At 38.3% G+C, this 14,771-nt stretch overlaps 1 protein-coding gene and 1 long non-coding RNA gene across 5 annotated transcripts in view; one reads left to right on the forward strand and one right to left on the reverse strand.

Moving 5' to 3' along the window:
* ASXL3 (ASXL transcriptional regulator 3) overlaps positions 1-14,771 on the reverse strand; it is a 98,327-nt gene that overhangs the window by 55,437 nt on the left and 28,119 nt on the right. For 2 of the 3 annotated variants that reach the window (XM_044423921.1, XM_044423919.1), the window contains exons 1-2: positions 10,955-11,177; positions 10,099-10,210 (exon numbers count right to left, since the gene is read on the reverse strand). In XM_044423921.1, the coding sequence (XP_044279856.1) occupies positions 10,099-10,210; positions 10,955-11,032 (190 nt within the window). In that variant the 5' untranslated portion in view covers positions 11,033-11,177. Of the gene's footprint in view, positions 1-10,098; positions 10,211-10,954; positions 11,178-14,771 lie in introns of those variants that run through there. The other variant, XM_044423923.1, reaches the window with a different exon arrangement.
* The window catches only part of LOC123020345, an 86,954-nt gene that overhangs the window by 46,681 nt on the left and 25,502 nt on the right, over positions 1-14,771 (forward strand). The gene's annotated exons all lie outside the window — the stretch shown is intronic.

Consider the following 14,771-nt stretch of genomic DNA (forward strand, 5'->3'; position numbering starts at 1 on the left):
CACTGATTGGCATCCCAGACTAGGTGGTGGCCATCTTTTATTTCCAGAGCAGGATTGGAAGAGGGAGGGAAAGGTGAGAGTACTGCCTTCTGCCTAATTTCAGCATGTGGTACACAGTAACACTTTAGAGATAGGTCGAGAAAGGGCATGGCTTCCTGCACTCTGCCTGCCTGTGGGTCATAAGTAGGGGAAAGTGGCAGCAGGGAATGGCATCTGCTAGCAGCTTAAAACCATAAGGACATAATCCTTCACATTTAGACCGAAAATATGTCCTACCATTCTCAGCATTCCCCAGCTGCCATAGCTTCTCTTCCCTTTCTCAAGAGGAGCACATGACTGTGCCCTAATGGTCCTTCCACAGAGCTGTCACTACGTATGAGGGAACAAGATAGTCCTGGAGTGTTCTGGGGTATGTGTGGAGTGACACAGTTACTGCTCAGCTCCAAGGAGCAAAGAACATGTAAGAATCATGCCTTCAAGCCAGTTAGGGCTGCTAGGAGAACAAATATTATGTTTTGAAAGATTTAAGATTTATAAATAATGGGACAGCTCCAGAAAAAAGCAGGGCTTTCAGGCACATGATCTTGCACTTTGGCTAATCTGTCTTTAATACATGTTCTGTTTAGATTTTCCACTTCTCCCTTGAATTATTATTATTATTATTATTATTATTATTATTATTATTACATTACATTTCTATGCCGCTCATAGCTGAAGCTCTCAGGGTGGTTCCCAACATTTTAAGTCACCCATCCTGATTTCAATCAGGCCCAACCTTGCATTTCTTGCAAGATTAGGCAGGATCAGTTACTTCAGGCTACACAGAAGCTTGAATCATAACAAATTAGAAATACCTCTTTTGAAGAAAAAATGGTACTGCTTCTAAAATGTTGTCATAAATGTCATGTCATGGTTGCCAAAAAATAGAAAATGCATCTCCAAGACAGGGGGGCAAAAGAAGACAGGAATGTGCATTAAAATTTTCCATGCTATGTTATATGTACAGGTGCAAATGTAGACCTCACAACTGTAATTTAACAGAAATACAATATGTTTTCCCATGGGAATGGCAGCAGGGAGACAGCAAGCAAGTGATGCATGTGTCTGTCAAGGTTTGAACTCTTGACAAGCAACAACAAGGCCACTGCTCTCCTTTCTAATGGGTTTTTATTTCTCAACAAGGTGGACTTCAAATAGAGGATGTCTTCAGATAGATGACTGACAGGCTTTCAAACAGTGGACTGTCCTCTATAAAGCGGCCCACATGACCACCTTCACTGGAAGGTTTCACTTAAAGTATTATGGAGAATATATATAGTACTAAAGAGCCAACTCTGGCCTTTGAGTCTAATCTATCCCATAGAAGTTGCCTATTCAACCTACAGAGCATTCCTGGATTCCTCCAAGTAGTGGTGTTTGCTCCATAGAGGAATCCCCATTGTCATCTCCCATCACAGATTAGAGAAAACAGTGGCAGATTCAACTGGGGAAGCTGCCAGGTGGATGAAATGTTCCCAAGCCACTGGGGAGGAATACACATATAGAGGGAAAGCTGCTCAATTGAGTTAGTGGCTGGAAGAAGGCTCCGCCTGCAGTCTGCTCAGTTGATGGGCTTCATCTGTTCCACTTCCTCTCCCCAGTGAGAGAGGATGCTACAGAGGTGATGTAGCTTGCTGTTTCGGGGGCTTTGACAATGGGGGAACAGCAGAATGACAGGTGCTGCTGATCACCAGTTTTGGATGCTGTCCAAAATACATTAGATTCTTACAGTATCTTTCCAGATAAACTTAAGTGTGGCTAATTTTCCTCATGATAAAGAATTGTATTTGTTCAGATGCGTAAAGGAACTAACTATATATGTAACAGTTAGTGACTTTCAATTGCATAACTGAAATTACAGCTTCAAAAAAGCCATCTGAGTCCATCTTGTAAATATTGTATACAATGCAGACATGGTCTTGTTTAACCACTGAACTAATGCACAATGGTACTGGCATCTCAGAGAAAAGGACATTGTTATTTTCCAGCCGCTTAACAATAAATGTGAAGTGATTATTAAAGCATTTACCTTAAACAGTTCCTCTTTACACTTGAGTATTGCAAGATAGGACAAGTAATTGTCTCATGCAGATATCACACTGGCTGTTCAAAAACTACCGTTTGCTAACTGGAAGATGGAAACATGACCACTGACACCCTCTCCTCTCCCTTCCTCTTTCCAGTGACAACCATGGGTAAAATCCAATGCTAAAACTAATGCAAAGCCAGAGGCTGAAAATCTGCTTTGGAGTAGATTGAAAACCACATTTAGGATTGGCATTGATGTAATGTAGATCCACAGTTAACACTGCAGCTTGAGAAACTTACTCTGGAAAAGGAAAGGAAAAGTTTGGCTTCCAAACTATGATTTTCTGCAGGGCACTGTTACATCAGTATCAAGCCATTAAAATTACAGTGCTACAGACACTTAATTGGATGCAAGTACCAATTAAGGTCGTTTACTTCTGAAAAACTTGCACAAGACAAGTAAAATGCAAAGTTACATCTTACCTCTTTATGATATATACTCTGTGTCAACGATATAACCATATGTTTAGTTTAACTTATGTATAAGCTTCAGTAGAATGGATGGGAGAAAAAAGTTCAAGCCTGAACAGCAGCAGCTCTCATTCCATTAATGCAAATATTCTCCTGCTTTGGTTACCCATCCATGGGATCAAATAATAAGTTCACACATCACATTTCTTAAGTGATTAGAGCAACCCTTTGATAACCTGAACATGTGGAACTGTTATAAGGGCCCAGTTACTTATACAATCATGGATCATTCATTGTTGCTTATGAGAGTATGCCTTAATAGAGTGTCTTAATAGAAGAAAGGGCAGAAAATTTGAACTAAAATTGGACAGGAACACAGTAAATCATATGTAAAATATGCTGAAATCTTGCTCCATCAGTTTCAATCAGGCTCTTTTTCATATGCCCACAAAAGCTTGCCAATAAGGATATGCAGGCAAAAACATGAAGATATCATCTTCAGATGAATACGCAAATATTGCCGATATGTAAAAGAAAGCTTCACACCTTTAAAAATAAATGTAGTGATATTCTTGTTTTTAAATGTCAAACCAGCCTGATCTTGAATAAATCAGAAAAGGCATTTTCCTTATTCTTATAGCAATTTCAAAATGTGTCCACAAATGATCTTTCAATAGTTCTTTCCTATGCTACCACACGTTGCCTAACTCAAGCAGAAAACATCCACTGATATTCTTTAGACACTTGTTTCTACAAAACACACCCTGAGGAAGAGAATGCAAAATATAAACCACTGGTTAAACTATCTTATAAACTCAGTACTTTTTCTTTTGGTGACATGGATCTATACACATATTGACATAAATGGCCATGTACTGTCAACACACATATATCAAATGATCACCTAAATCACTCCAATCTCTGGGGCCTAACTTGCAAAATCAGAACAGCTTTTCTCCAGCCAGTCAGCCAGCCTCTTTATAAAAGAGAAAGAAAAAGCAACTGAGGAGTATAGTACAGCAAATAAAGCAAAACAAAACACATGTATTCACCTGGGACCAACAAGAGCCTTTAAACAAACTATGTAGCTGCTTTCTACAAGTAACTAAACCTCTTAATTAACAATATTCAAGTGCCCCTGTGGGAAAATTAATATGGATATAGGTTTAGGATGACATGGTTAAATTAAAAGAAACCAATGCGGCAGAACAATCTGTAGAAGAGATTTTAAAAATAGCATGTTACCACTTTCTGCACATAACCTCCTATAGCTTCTGTCTGGATCTTTATAATGGGTTTGGAACATAAAAGGAATTATTGAAGGAAATATATAATGTATGGGAGAACATAAGAAGAGCCATGTTGGATCAGGACAAGGCCCATCTAGTCCAGAATTCTGTTCACACAGTGCTCCAGATTGCCATAGGAAACCACAAGGAGGACAGGAATGCAGCCCTCCTGCCCACGTTCCCCAACAAGGGGCATATGTAGGTGTACTGGTTCTGATTCTGGAGGCAGCATGCTGCCATCAAGACCAGCAGCCACTGATAGGCTCCTCTCCTCCGGGAATTTTTTCAATTCCCTTTTAAAGTCAACCCGATTGGTGGTCATCACTACATTTTGTTGCAGTAAATTCTACACTTTAGATGTGCTTCCTCTTGTCTGTCCTGATATTCCAACCAATCAGGGAATGGCCCCAGATTCCAGTGTTATAAAAGAGGCAGAAAAATGTCCACCTATTTTCTCCATACCAGACATTCTTTTGCACACCTTCATTTTCTGACTTGTGTGCCAAATTCATTTTAACCTGTTGCAGGTGACTAATATTTACAACTGAAGTGCTAGTATATAGGTTTGGCCCTGTAACTTTTACAGCTTAACAGTTAGTAGACATACTTATTGAGCTGATCAGTTACATTAACCCACAATCCATATCTGTAAATATCTGTGATCAGTGAAGAAATATGATACAACAGGTCTCACGGAAGAATGGAATAGAAAATTGGAATGTCCAATTCAATCCAAGCAGTGGATTACAGTTATAGAGTCAATACCTGATGTTTCAATGGAAGTTAGATTACTGTATATTTTATTCAACAAAAAGTTGTGCTCAGCATTTACTAGGTGTCATAGCAGCTCACTGATTAAGTTGACTAACTGCTGGAGGTGTAATACTGCTAACACTTTGTTCAATCATATATTTTGACAATGTCTAGTAGCTGCCTCTTTGGGGCTGGAAGCTATAATAGATAGACTTTGCATCAGAGCACTCTGATATTTGCTGATGCACTTGTTCTTTTAAATTGTCTGTTTCTTGGAAGTCAAAACATGGTCAACATAAATGGATTTTCCATGCCTTTTTGATAGCTAAAAGACTGCTACTACAACACTGGAAAGATAAACGCTTGTCTCCTATAACACAATAGATTATAGACTTAACAATGCTTTCAATATTTCACGGGGTGATCTACAGGCACCAGCCTCAAACAAAATATGTAAGGATATTTGGTCTTTGTTGAAGCTTAGGTATAATTGATACAGCTGGATTTATACTATTGTTTGGATATGTAAATGTTAATTTTAGGGTTCTTCATGTTCTGTCTTTGTTTTACTCTAGCTTGATGAAATTCACAATGAAAATAAAAGAAAAATAATATTTTTGTCTATCTTTATCATGTCTCCCTTGCTCTCCTAAATGAAACAGTCCCAGATATTACAGCCTTTCCCCATAAAGAAGTAGCTCCAGTCTTTGATCATTTTAGTGGCTCCTTGCTGTACGTTTTCCAGCATTTCAATAACCATTTCTTAGGGGCAGTAATCAGAACTGTATGCAGTAATTCCAAGCAGGATGAAATTACAGATTTGTATAAGGACAATAGGATATTGGCAGATTTATTGACAGTATCTTTTCCAACAAACCCTAATATGAAGACTGCTTTTTTCATAAGAGCCAGACACTGGGTTGTCATTTTCATGGAGCTGTCTATCACAATTCCAAGATCTCTTTCTTGGTAAGCCACACTAGCTCAGTTCCCATAAGCATCTATGTAAGACTGAGAGTTTTTTGTTCCAGTATTCACCCTGTTACACTTACATATTCATTTCATTTCTATACTATCCAACAGTTGAAACTTCCAGGGCCGTTTACAACAGTTCATGAACACAATGCAATAAAATGCCATAAAAAATCTTATCAGAATAGAAACATTTTGAAGCAAAAAATATAAAAACAACTAGAACAACATACAGTGAAGAGAAGCCCTGTCAAAACATTCAGGCTAGATAATTCCATCAACACCCTTGTGTATCCAAGTGTATCTTTAAAAGTCTCAGCATAAAGAGCCATATTAAGCTGGTGCCAAAAAGATGGAAGGTCATTCCAAAGATGGGGATCACCACCAAGAAAGCCTCCTTCTTGTTGCTGCCCTCCAAGCCTTCCTCAGAGTTCGCAATTAGAGCAAGGCCCCAGGAATTGAATATAGACACAGAGTTCACTGGTAACTATCTGGATCCAATAGCCTCCTGGGACAGATCAGCTTAATGGATTCCCCACCATTGCACATGAATCAGCCTAAATCTCAGCAAGCAATGATTTGCTCACGACCAGGAGGAAAGATCAAAAACCCCACACTGAGACCACCATCCTCAAGTCTGGGAAAGAGAGAAAAAAACAAGCCTACAGTGTCTGCTCCACCACATCTGTTTGGGCCACAGACATGTTGGGACAGTCCCATGGTTGCCATGGAGGCCATAAATCCTGAGACACCCCAAACAAGATGCTCTTGGCATGAATGCTGAAATCCCCCAGAATCAGGATCCTGAGGGACCCAACATCACATCCAAGATGCCCTCTGTCAGCTCAGGTGCAGCCTAATGGGTTACAGCATGGGTGGTTCACCAACAGGATCACAAAAGTGTCCCACTGGCCCAACACAAAATGCAAACACTCCAGATTAGTAATCAGATGGAAATAAATGGAATTCTTATAGACTGGAGAGAGAAACTGAATTCTTAAGGAATACTACAGCCAGCCCTCCCTGACCCTCAGGTCTACCCTGCTGATGAACCACCCTGGGAGAGACTAAACTAACTCCCCTGTCTTTGCTCACTCAGGTCTTGGTTACACATGCTGCATTGGCTGCCTTATCTGCTATTAAATTTTACATGCCGTACTGTACATTGATCTGGCATTTGAAGCAGCAGCCAGAGGCCTGAAGAAAGACTGATAGTCCAGCTATCAAATTTGCAGATGCAAGGACTGAAACATGCCACAGATGCTAGGTATCTGGACTGTGTTCCATTTAACTAACCAGTCTTCCTCCCAGCACCATATTTCCCTCTCCCATTAATACATTTATCGGATCCCCAGAGTCTCCTCACTTGGTGACATATCCATCCTCCCAGGAACATTCCCATACATATGCTGTCGTAGACACACTTGGTAGGTACAAATCCAAGTGAGAGAAAAATAAGAGGTACTTTCATTCCCTTGGCATCCTGAAGGGAAAAAGCAAAAGGGCACACCCACTTTGGTGTTGCTCTTTTGGGGCATCCCTACAAGGGTGACCTGATGGTGGCATCTCTGGTTATATGCTCAAGGAGGCTGCTGGATTGGCAGGGCCAGGTGAGGCCAATCTACACCAATGTGCTCAGCTAAAAGCCAGTGATGATTGCTGGAAAAATGGAAGGGCAGCTTGTAGCCCGTGGTTAAAGTAGCAAGCCGCCTACTTTTCCAACACCCCCAAAGCCTTCTCACCAGCCTCAGGACTGTTGAGTGTACACACTGAACTGCATTTGCCATTTTGAAGTCTAATCTCCCAATAGAAGAAATCCCTTTTTAGCTCTTTGCAGGTCCTTTTTGTTTTAACTGTTCTAATTAATTTAATTACATTGGCCATTCTCCAGTCCTGATCTTCAAGTCATGTTACATATTTTTGTTCAAAGAACTGCAATCTCACATTTGAATTTGTCATGAACTCTAGCATGGTTAATATCTGGGCCTTGTGATTTATTAAATTTCAGTTTGTTGATAAGGTTGGGAACTTTATGAGCATCAGTCCCATATCTTCTGCAGTACAGACAGAATTCGTTTGACTTTTCCACAGTAACCTTTATTACTCCTTTAACTCCATGGTCATCCAACAGTCCAACTCCTGCTCTAGCTGGTTTCTTGCTTCTGATATATTTAAAGAATCATTTATTATTGGCCTTGATGTTCTTAGCAATAAGGTTCTTAAAATGTTTGTTTGTATCATGTATTGCCAGCTGGCATCTCCTTTTGCAAGTCTGGACTTCCTGTTCTCATTTGGGCAAGACTTCAATCTTCTGATGGGCACAGAGGAAGTCATGTCATGGTTCCTTGATATGCAAGAACATGAAATTTATCAGTGGTGGCTTATGGTAGAATTCTAAGCCATCATTCATAATAATCCAAACTTTATCACTGTAATTCAGATCACTGTTTCAGGTGCATTCCAAGTTTATCTTTAGTAGGATTTTTCTTAAACACTCTCCACCGCTTTCCACAGTAGACCTCCCTCACAAATGCCATGCTGTACCATATTATAAAGCTACTTTTGAAACTGCCTTCAGTGCTGTAATATTCATACCTTAAAGCAGTTAAGTGCTTTCCTTTTCCCAAGCTAAAGATACTATGGGAAGGAAGAACTCGTCAAAATCAGAATTATCAAATGAATTATCAAACTACTGCCTGTGATTATCTATACAGTAGGCAGAATTGTGGGAAAGGTTTCCCTCAATTTAGCAGACATGTGTTGCACTACAAAAACTCTGAAAAACAAGTTACAACAGGGAAGCAAAGTTGTGTGTGTCATACACAACAAAGGGATGTCCAGATTACTGAAAAAGGTACCAGCACTTTGAAGCCTTCATCTCTATTTGAACAAAAATTATACCACCAGAATTTAAAGGGAGAATCATGCCATAATGTTAAAGAGTGTCCTAGAAAACACCATTTTTAGAATTATAGCCAGATTTGAACAATGCCAGGAGGTGACCTCTGATGGGCTTGTCTGTGGTAAATTCAGCCTTTGGAATTTAGGCTGTATGAGCTCGTAGTTGGAAATTTATTCTCCAGTATCATCAGTTTTCTAGTTATGGTATGAAAGAAGTCCTTTCAATGGTCAAGCATGACATATACAGGGTTCCTTAAAACAGATCACCTATGGCTATGAATCTTGCACTACAATACATAAAACACAGCAGAATTCTGAATGTGTTCTGGAGTGCACAGTGGATACTCTACAATGGTGAGGCCCAAAAGAATTGGTCAATACTCCATATGAAATAATTGTGTGTACTTGAATTTTCCCAGAATCCTTTGGGACACATTCATGAGTTCCTTGATGTGGAAGAATTCTTGAAAGACAGAAAGCTTTTTAAAAAATCACTGCCTTATATGGTGGTATTCGTTTATCAATCTGCAATCAATTAAGAGGTGGGCAACTTGCAAGATATTTGGGATATTGTGGGATTGACCACAAGTATGAGATATGCAGATGATTTTTATGCTTTGATTTTTATTCTTTTAACAAGAGTCTAAAGGCTACAGGAATAAAAGAGCCACAGGAACTGCAGCTGCAATACCAAAGTTATAATTTGCCTTTTAGTAGCCCAATCATTCCCATTTGTTGCCTTTTTTGCTCCTTTTATCTAACTATCCATACAGTCTGCCTCTCACAATACAGGATGTTGCAGAACATAGAATTTATAACACCAACTGGGCACTGGTACATTATTTATTGTGTATTCCCATTCCCAGTTCATACACAATCAGCATTATTTCCTCCCTTAGAATGTCCATGTTAAATACAATAAATCCAAGTCCCCATTTGGTGGAAGTCCCCCTATGAGAACCTGGGGTAGAACTACAATGCTCTAGCCATTTTCAGGAGCTGGCATGACTATCACATACACAGGTGTTGCTAGAGGACCATGTGGGCAACATGCCATCATTGACCCAATTATCTTGTCACTCCCAATGTCATACCCAGCAGCAGAGGTAAAAAACTGGCCAGTGGCTGGGCGCCTGGTTACTGGATCCAGGACCTGTTTCACACCAAAGTTACGTAAGCCATAAACATTAATGAATAGTGAATTAGTTTGCCCCCAAATCACCTGTCTGCATGCCACAGCAGCAATTCCTGGGTTGTTTAACCCTGGAATTACAAGGATGAGTGAAATGTGTAATACTTATGCTTATAATTTTCCATTTTTCATTAACAACCAGGGGCATCTGGTTCCTGGGTTGTTTTGTCATGTGTGGACTCAGAGTTTACCCACTAATTGTGGGTAGTTTGACAGCATGGTGTCAAAAATAAAATTCTAAGGGGTTTGAAGTATAAGTCCCACATTCATTATTTTTATATCCTGATTTCTAAATCCATTCATAAAATTTCTGGAGAACTGAATCAGGGTATCAGGGTATCATATGATTACATAAAATTGAATAATATGACAGACAAGCAGGGATAATGCTTTATAATTGACTGAGCACTTAAGCTCCCTAGTAATTCTACAATAATAATTTAAGAAGCCAACCTCCATTTTCTTCTCCATTGCTATTGTTTGTCTCAGCCATTTCAGTGCCATCCAACTCAGATTCACAACTTAAATCCAAAGTTCCATCTGCTGGACATGTAGAGTCTTCCTTCTGAATGTGAAGAAATGTGATTATGTTGCTTGCCACATTGAAAAGATTAATACACTTCACCTTTCTACATATTTATCTTACATGTGTAAAATGTAATTTATGACAATTCCAGAGACAAAAACGATGGTCTGATACATCATGTATATTCATCTGTGTATGAATATAATTCATGAATGTATATTTGTATAGAAAGCTATATGTAAAAATGCTGTTTATTTTATGGGTACACATAGAATTAAACTTGGTTTTAAAATGTCATCCATTCCAGTGGATGTCACCGAAAATTAACACACTCTTTTTAAATTCTGTTTTGTCAGTGTCCATTTTCTGAATTCCATAACCTTTTTAAAAAGCATCTAAATCCTATCAAAGGAAGAAAGCTGCTTCTGAATTCTTTTAGTAACAAAAGAGCCCATATTTTGAATGATTACGATCAGTGGTCCTCTTGAAATTGGTGTTTTTAAAACAAAATAAAGCAAAAAAAAAAACTTTTCTAAGTTCTGAAAAGAAAATAATTAAACTCAGCTAAACATTTTTAAAGGAAAAATCAAGGGGCATTTGCCTGCAAAAAAGGTTGACTGCAATGTAAACAGTTTTAAAAGACATCTCAACATAGAAACAACTTTCAGATCGTTTCCTTGTTCAGCCTCCCCAATCCAATTTGTTGACCTATACATTTCAGTATGATTTACACACCCTGTTTTCATGGCTCTATGCATTTTCATTGCTAGAAATGCAACTTACTTTGAGTGCGTAGAGTCCTGCCTTGCCAGGGATCTTAAAGAATGTCCCATCACCAACACGTGTGTTACTATGAAGCATTGCATTCAGACAAGCCAATGGAGAAGTGCCACTGGAAAACAAAGTAAGGCAGGCTGAAATGGAATGTGTGCTTCCTAGATCACTCTCCCCTCTTATTTTTTTTTAAACTCGTGCCTTTCCTATCATACATCCACTCCTACAGCCCCCCTCACCCCCAACCTCCCACCCCTAAAAACATCGACATTACAATAACAGGCCAGTTAAAACTTAATCATATGCATCTGTCCTTCAGCTTCAGGCAAAAAGTCTGCAAATTGTAATTATGTTATTTTCACACAGTAAACAGCTCTACATTAAAAAAGAACTACAGTCCAAATATTTATGTGAAATTACTTTTCAAATGACACCATGAACCCTCATTTTTTTTGCATTTACAGCCAAATGTGGCTGTTGCACATGAATGATCAAAACGGTACCAAGTTCAAGGGCAGCTGCATCCCATAGCAAGGAAAAGACAACAAAAGAATAATAAAGACCCCAGGAAGAACACATTTAAAATTATGAGGGTTAGATATGAACAAGTATAAGTAACACTCATGCTAATGTAGCCAATGCAAGCATACATTTTGTGTGTTTTAGCACTTATTTGAAGCTTTTAATGTGACTGGAAACTTCTTTAAATGCACTCACTGGGAAGATTTCAAGGGAACTTATTCCAAATTAAGTGTTCAGGATTGATTGCTGTTTAAGAGACAAAGTAATCCAAGAACATTATTTTATATCAAAGCGTATACCACAGGAATGCATAAGGTCATTTTGAAAGCACAGAAAAAGTCACATGATTTCTGGACTTCATGTCTGAATATGTATATAATGGCTCACCTTCACTGTATACATTTCAGAAATACTAGTGCTACTCCCACATGCACCCACTTGACAACATATAGGAAGATAATTTGGGGGAAAATTTGTTGAAGTAAAACCTTAACTTATAGCACAGCATCTTTATCAATTGTGATAAATTCAAATTTAGTTAGAGGGTTTAAAAAGAAACATCAATTTGAAAAGTTTTCTCCTCACGTACGTGCTAATTAAACAATGGTAATGCTAACATCTAACAAATCAAGGCAATATTTTCATTCAGTAAACAAGACTGTCAATTAGAAACTATTTAGCTGCAATCCTATACACGCTGAGGCAGAAAAAAGTCCAAACAAGAAAAAAAAAGCCATGGCTGGCTGAGGAATGCTGCGAATGGTAAGACCTTTTTCTGTTTCAACGTGTTAAGGCTTGTACCTTTAGTTATGAATCCTGGCTGAGTGCAAAGTAGTAGATCTATTAGGAGGGTATTAATCATAATAAAACATTAGTATTAGAAAATATGGTTCAGATTACTGTTATTGAGTTGAAACCAAGTAATTTTATAAGGCTGGTTAAAGGTTTCTTAAGCATATATTTTAGCTTCTAAGGTTGTTTGTCCGGAGAAATACAGTCCTTGAAATAAACGCATGAATAAATACGATATATTGAACTATGCAAACAGACATCCACTAACAGAGCTGGACTTTCTCCCTGTCCCTCCACTGTAACCCTTTGAGCCAAAAATCTGTTCAGAGGGTTTCCTAGAGCAGATTTTTATGGTGTGTAGAGAGGAGGGGGAATTGCCCTGTTCCTAGTTCCACTGATGGAGGTTGTTATTTCAGCAGAATGGCACTTTCGGATCCAATTCAATGTTAGCAAAAATGTGCATTACTAGCTTGCTAGGGAGTTTGGATAGATAGGTTTAGCATAACAATAAAGTAGTGATAAAAATTTCTACAAAGCAATTTCTATGATCTTAGAACATTTTAACATATCTATACCATTCCCTTTCTCCAAAATGCTTCGTGCAGGAAAGTACCCAAATTTTATCCTGACAATCACCCTGAGAGAGGGGTTGGACTGTGAGATAATCTCCTACTAAGCTTCCAGGATAAATAGAGATCAGAGCTTAGCTCTCCAGTTCAATTCCAGTGTCTCTTACATTAATTATTATTGACTGACTGATTGCAATCAGTGTGTGTAATTCAGTGAAACATTTATTTATTTTGACAAGCTTATACAATCTCCATTATAGAGAACTGAAATCCTTATACAAGGTATTATATGCACTTCCTTTAAAAATTGCAATGAAGAAGTTCACTTTTTAAGGCAAAGAAAAAATAGAAGAAAGAAAATATAATTGAATTGAAAGAACAGCCTGGTAAATGTGATATTCATAAAAGGATGGTTAGAATGTCTTCTCCATGTTGTAGAATTATAAAGGCAAACCTCAGAATAGCACACTACTTTCTTAAGCAAAGTTCTTCATAATGTATAGCATCTGTATAGCTTAAAGTGCCAGATCCTTCCTAATTTTGGAAGTGAAGCAAGGTTGGGCCTGGTTGAAATCTGGATGGCTGACTTAATGTTGTGAATCCCCAGAGAGCTTCAGCTACAGGCATTGCAGAAATGCAATGCAATAATAATAATGCAGTGTATGTATGACATGTGTTCATATGGTTGTAGGCAGTACTTAGTAGGGAAATAAGAATATTCTTCTCTCGAGACACACAAACACACACATAAGAAGTAGTAATCATGAATTCAGTTCGTGGAAATGAATCAATTGCTAAAATGAAGCAAAGAAATAAAATATACAATTTTGATTACAAGAATCAATGTAATATTACAATGATATGAAAGAGTGTAATTTTCCTTTCATTATTTTGGTTTCTTCTGAAACTGTGGAAGCACCATGCACTCAGTTGTGTGATCCACAGAACCACTGTACATGCAGCCACTGCCTCCTTCATCTTCCTCTTGATTTAGCAGTGTGCTCCCATTTTTTAAATTGCAAGATTAAGTTTGGCAAGTCTTTTTAAATTGCAAGATTAAGGTTGGCAAGTCAAATTTGCAGAAAACATAGAAGTGGAAATAAAACGTGGAGTGTGACACTGTGGGTTGATAGCTGGAGGGATGTGTAGTGGTCCAACCAAACAAAGCAAAATGAACATAAGCTACAGCTACATCTTGGGAGTTCCACTATTGCCTATAGCAAATAACAGAACATAAAGTCATGGAGCAGGGGTGGGAATCTGCAATGTTCCCAAAACATATTCTATTTGCCCTAATAATTTTGATGTAGGCATCTCTCTCCTATAACAGACATATGGGAAAGGGGCAATGAACTCAGCTCCAGGAGGGAGCTGTAGATGGACAGAAAAAAAGAAAGGTCTGATGGGAACTATTAAAAAGTGGTATGTATCTAAGTTTCACAGGGTTTTGTAAAAGCACAACCTAAGACTGGCCAGGGCGACTTCTTTTATATTGTTATTTATTTATTTTATATTGTTGGTTTTATATTGTTATTTTTGTATTTTATTGTATTTTATTCTGTGCTGTGAGCTGCCCCGAGGCTTCGGCAAGGGGCGGCATAGAAATGTTTTAATAAATAAATAATAAATAAATAAGACTGCAAAACAGTAACATAAATTCAAAGTTCCTATCATGGTGTGGCTAGCATTCACTATATGAATTCTATAGTGGCAAACCAACACTAGTTTTTATGATCAAAGATATCTGACGATGTTGATCCAGGCTTGTTGTTACCATGCATTAATAGTATTACTTATGCAGGAAATTGCCAGCCTGTTTCAGCTCATGTTAATTTGGTATTGATTCCAAGTAACTTCAGGCATCAAATAATCATAGCATTCCTTACAGAGACAGTAATCCTAAACTGAGAGATGAGGGAATATCTTGTTCAGTATATGGGCCC

This window comes from Varanus komodoensis, unplaced genomic scaffold, assembly GCF_004798865.1.
Source record: "Varanus komodoensis strain SLA01 unplaced genomic scaffold, ASM479886v1 scaffold14_1, whole genome shotgun sequence".
In the NCBI taxonomy this organism is placed as follows: Eukaryota; Metazoa; Chordata; class Lepidosauria; order Squamata; family Varanidae; genus Varanus; species Varanus komodoensis.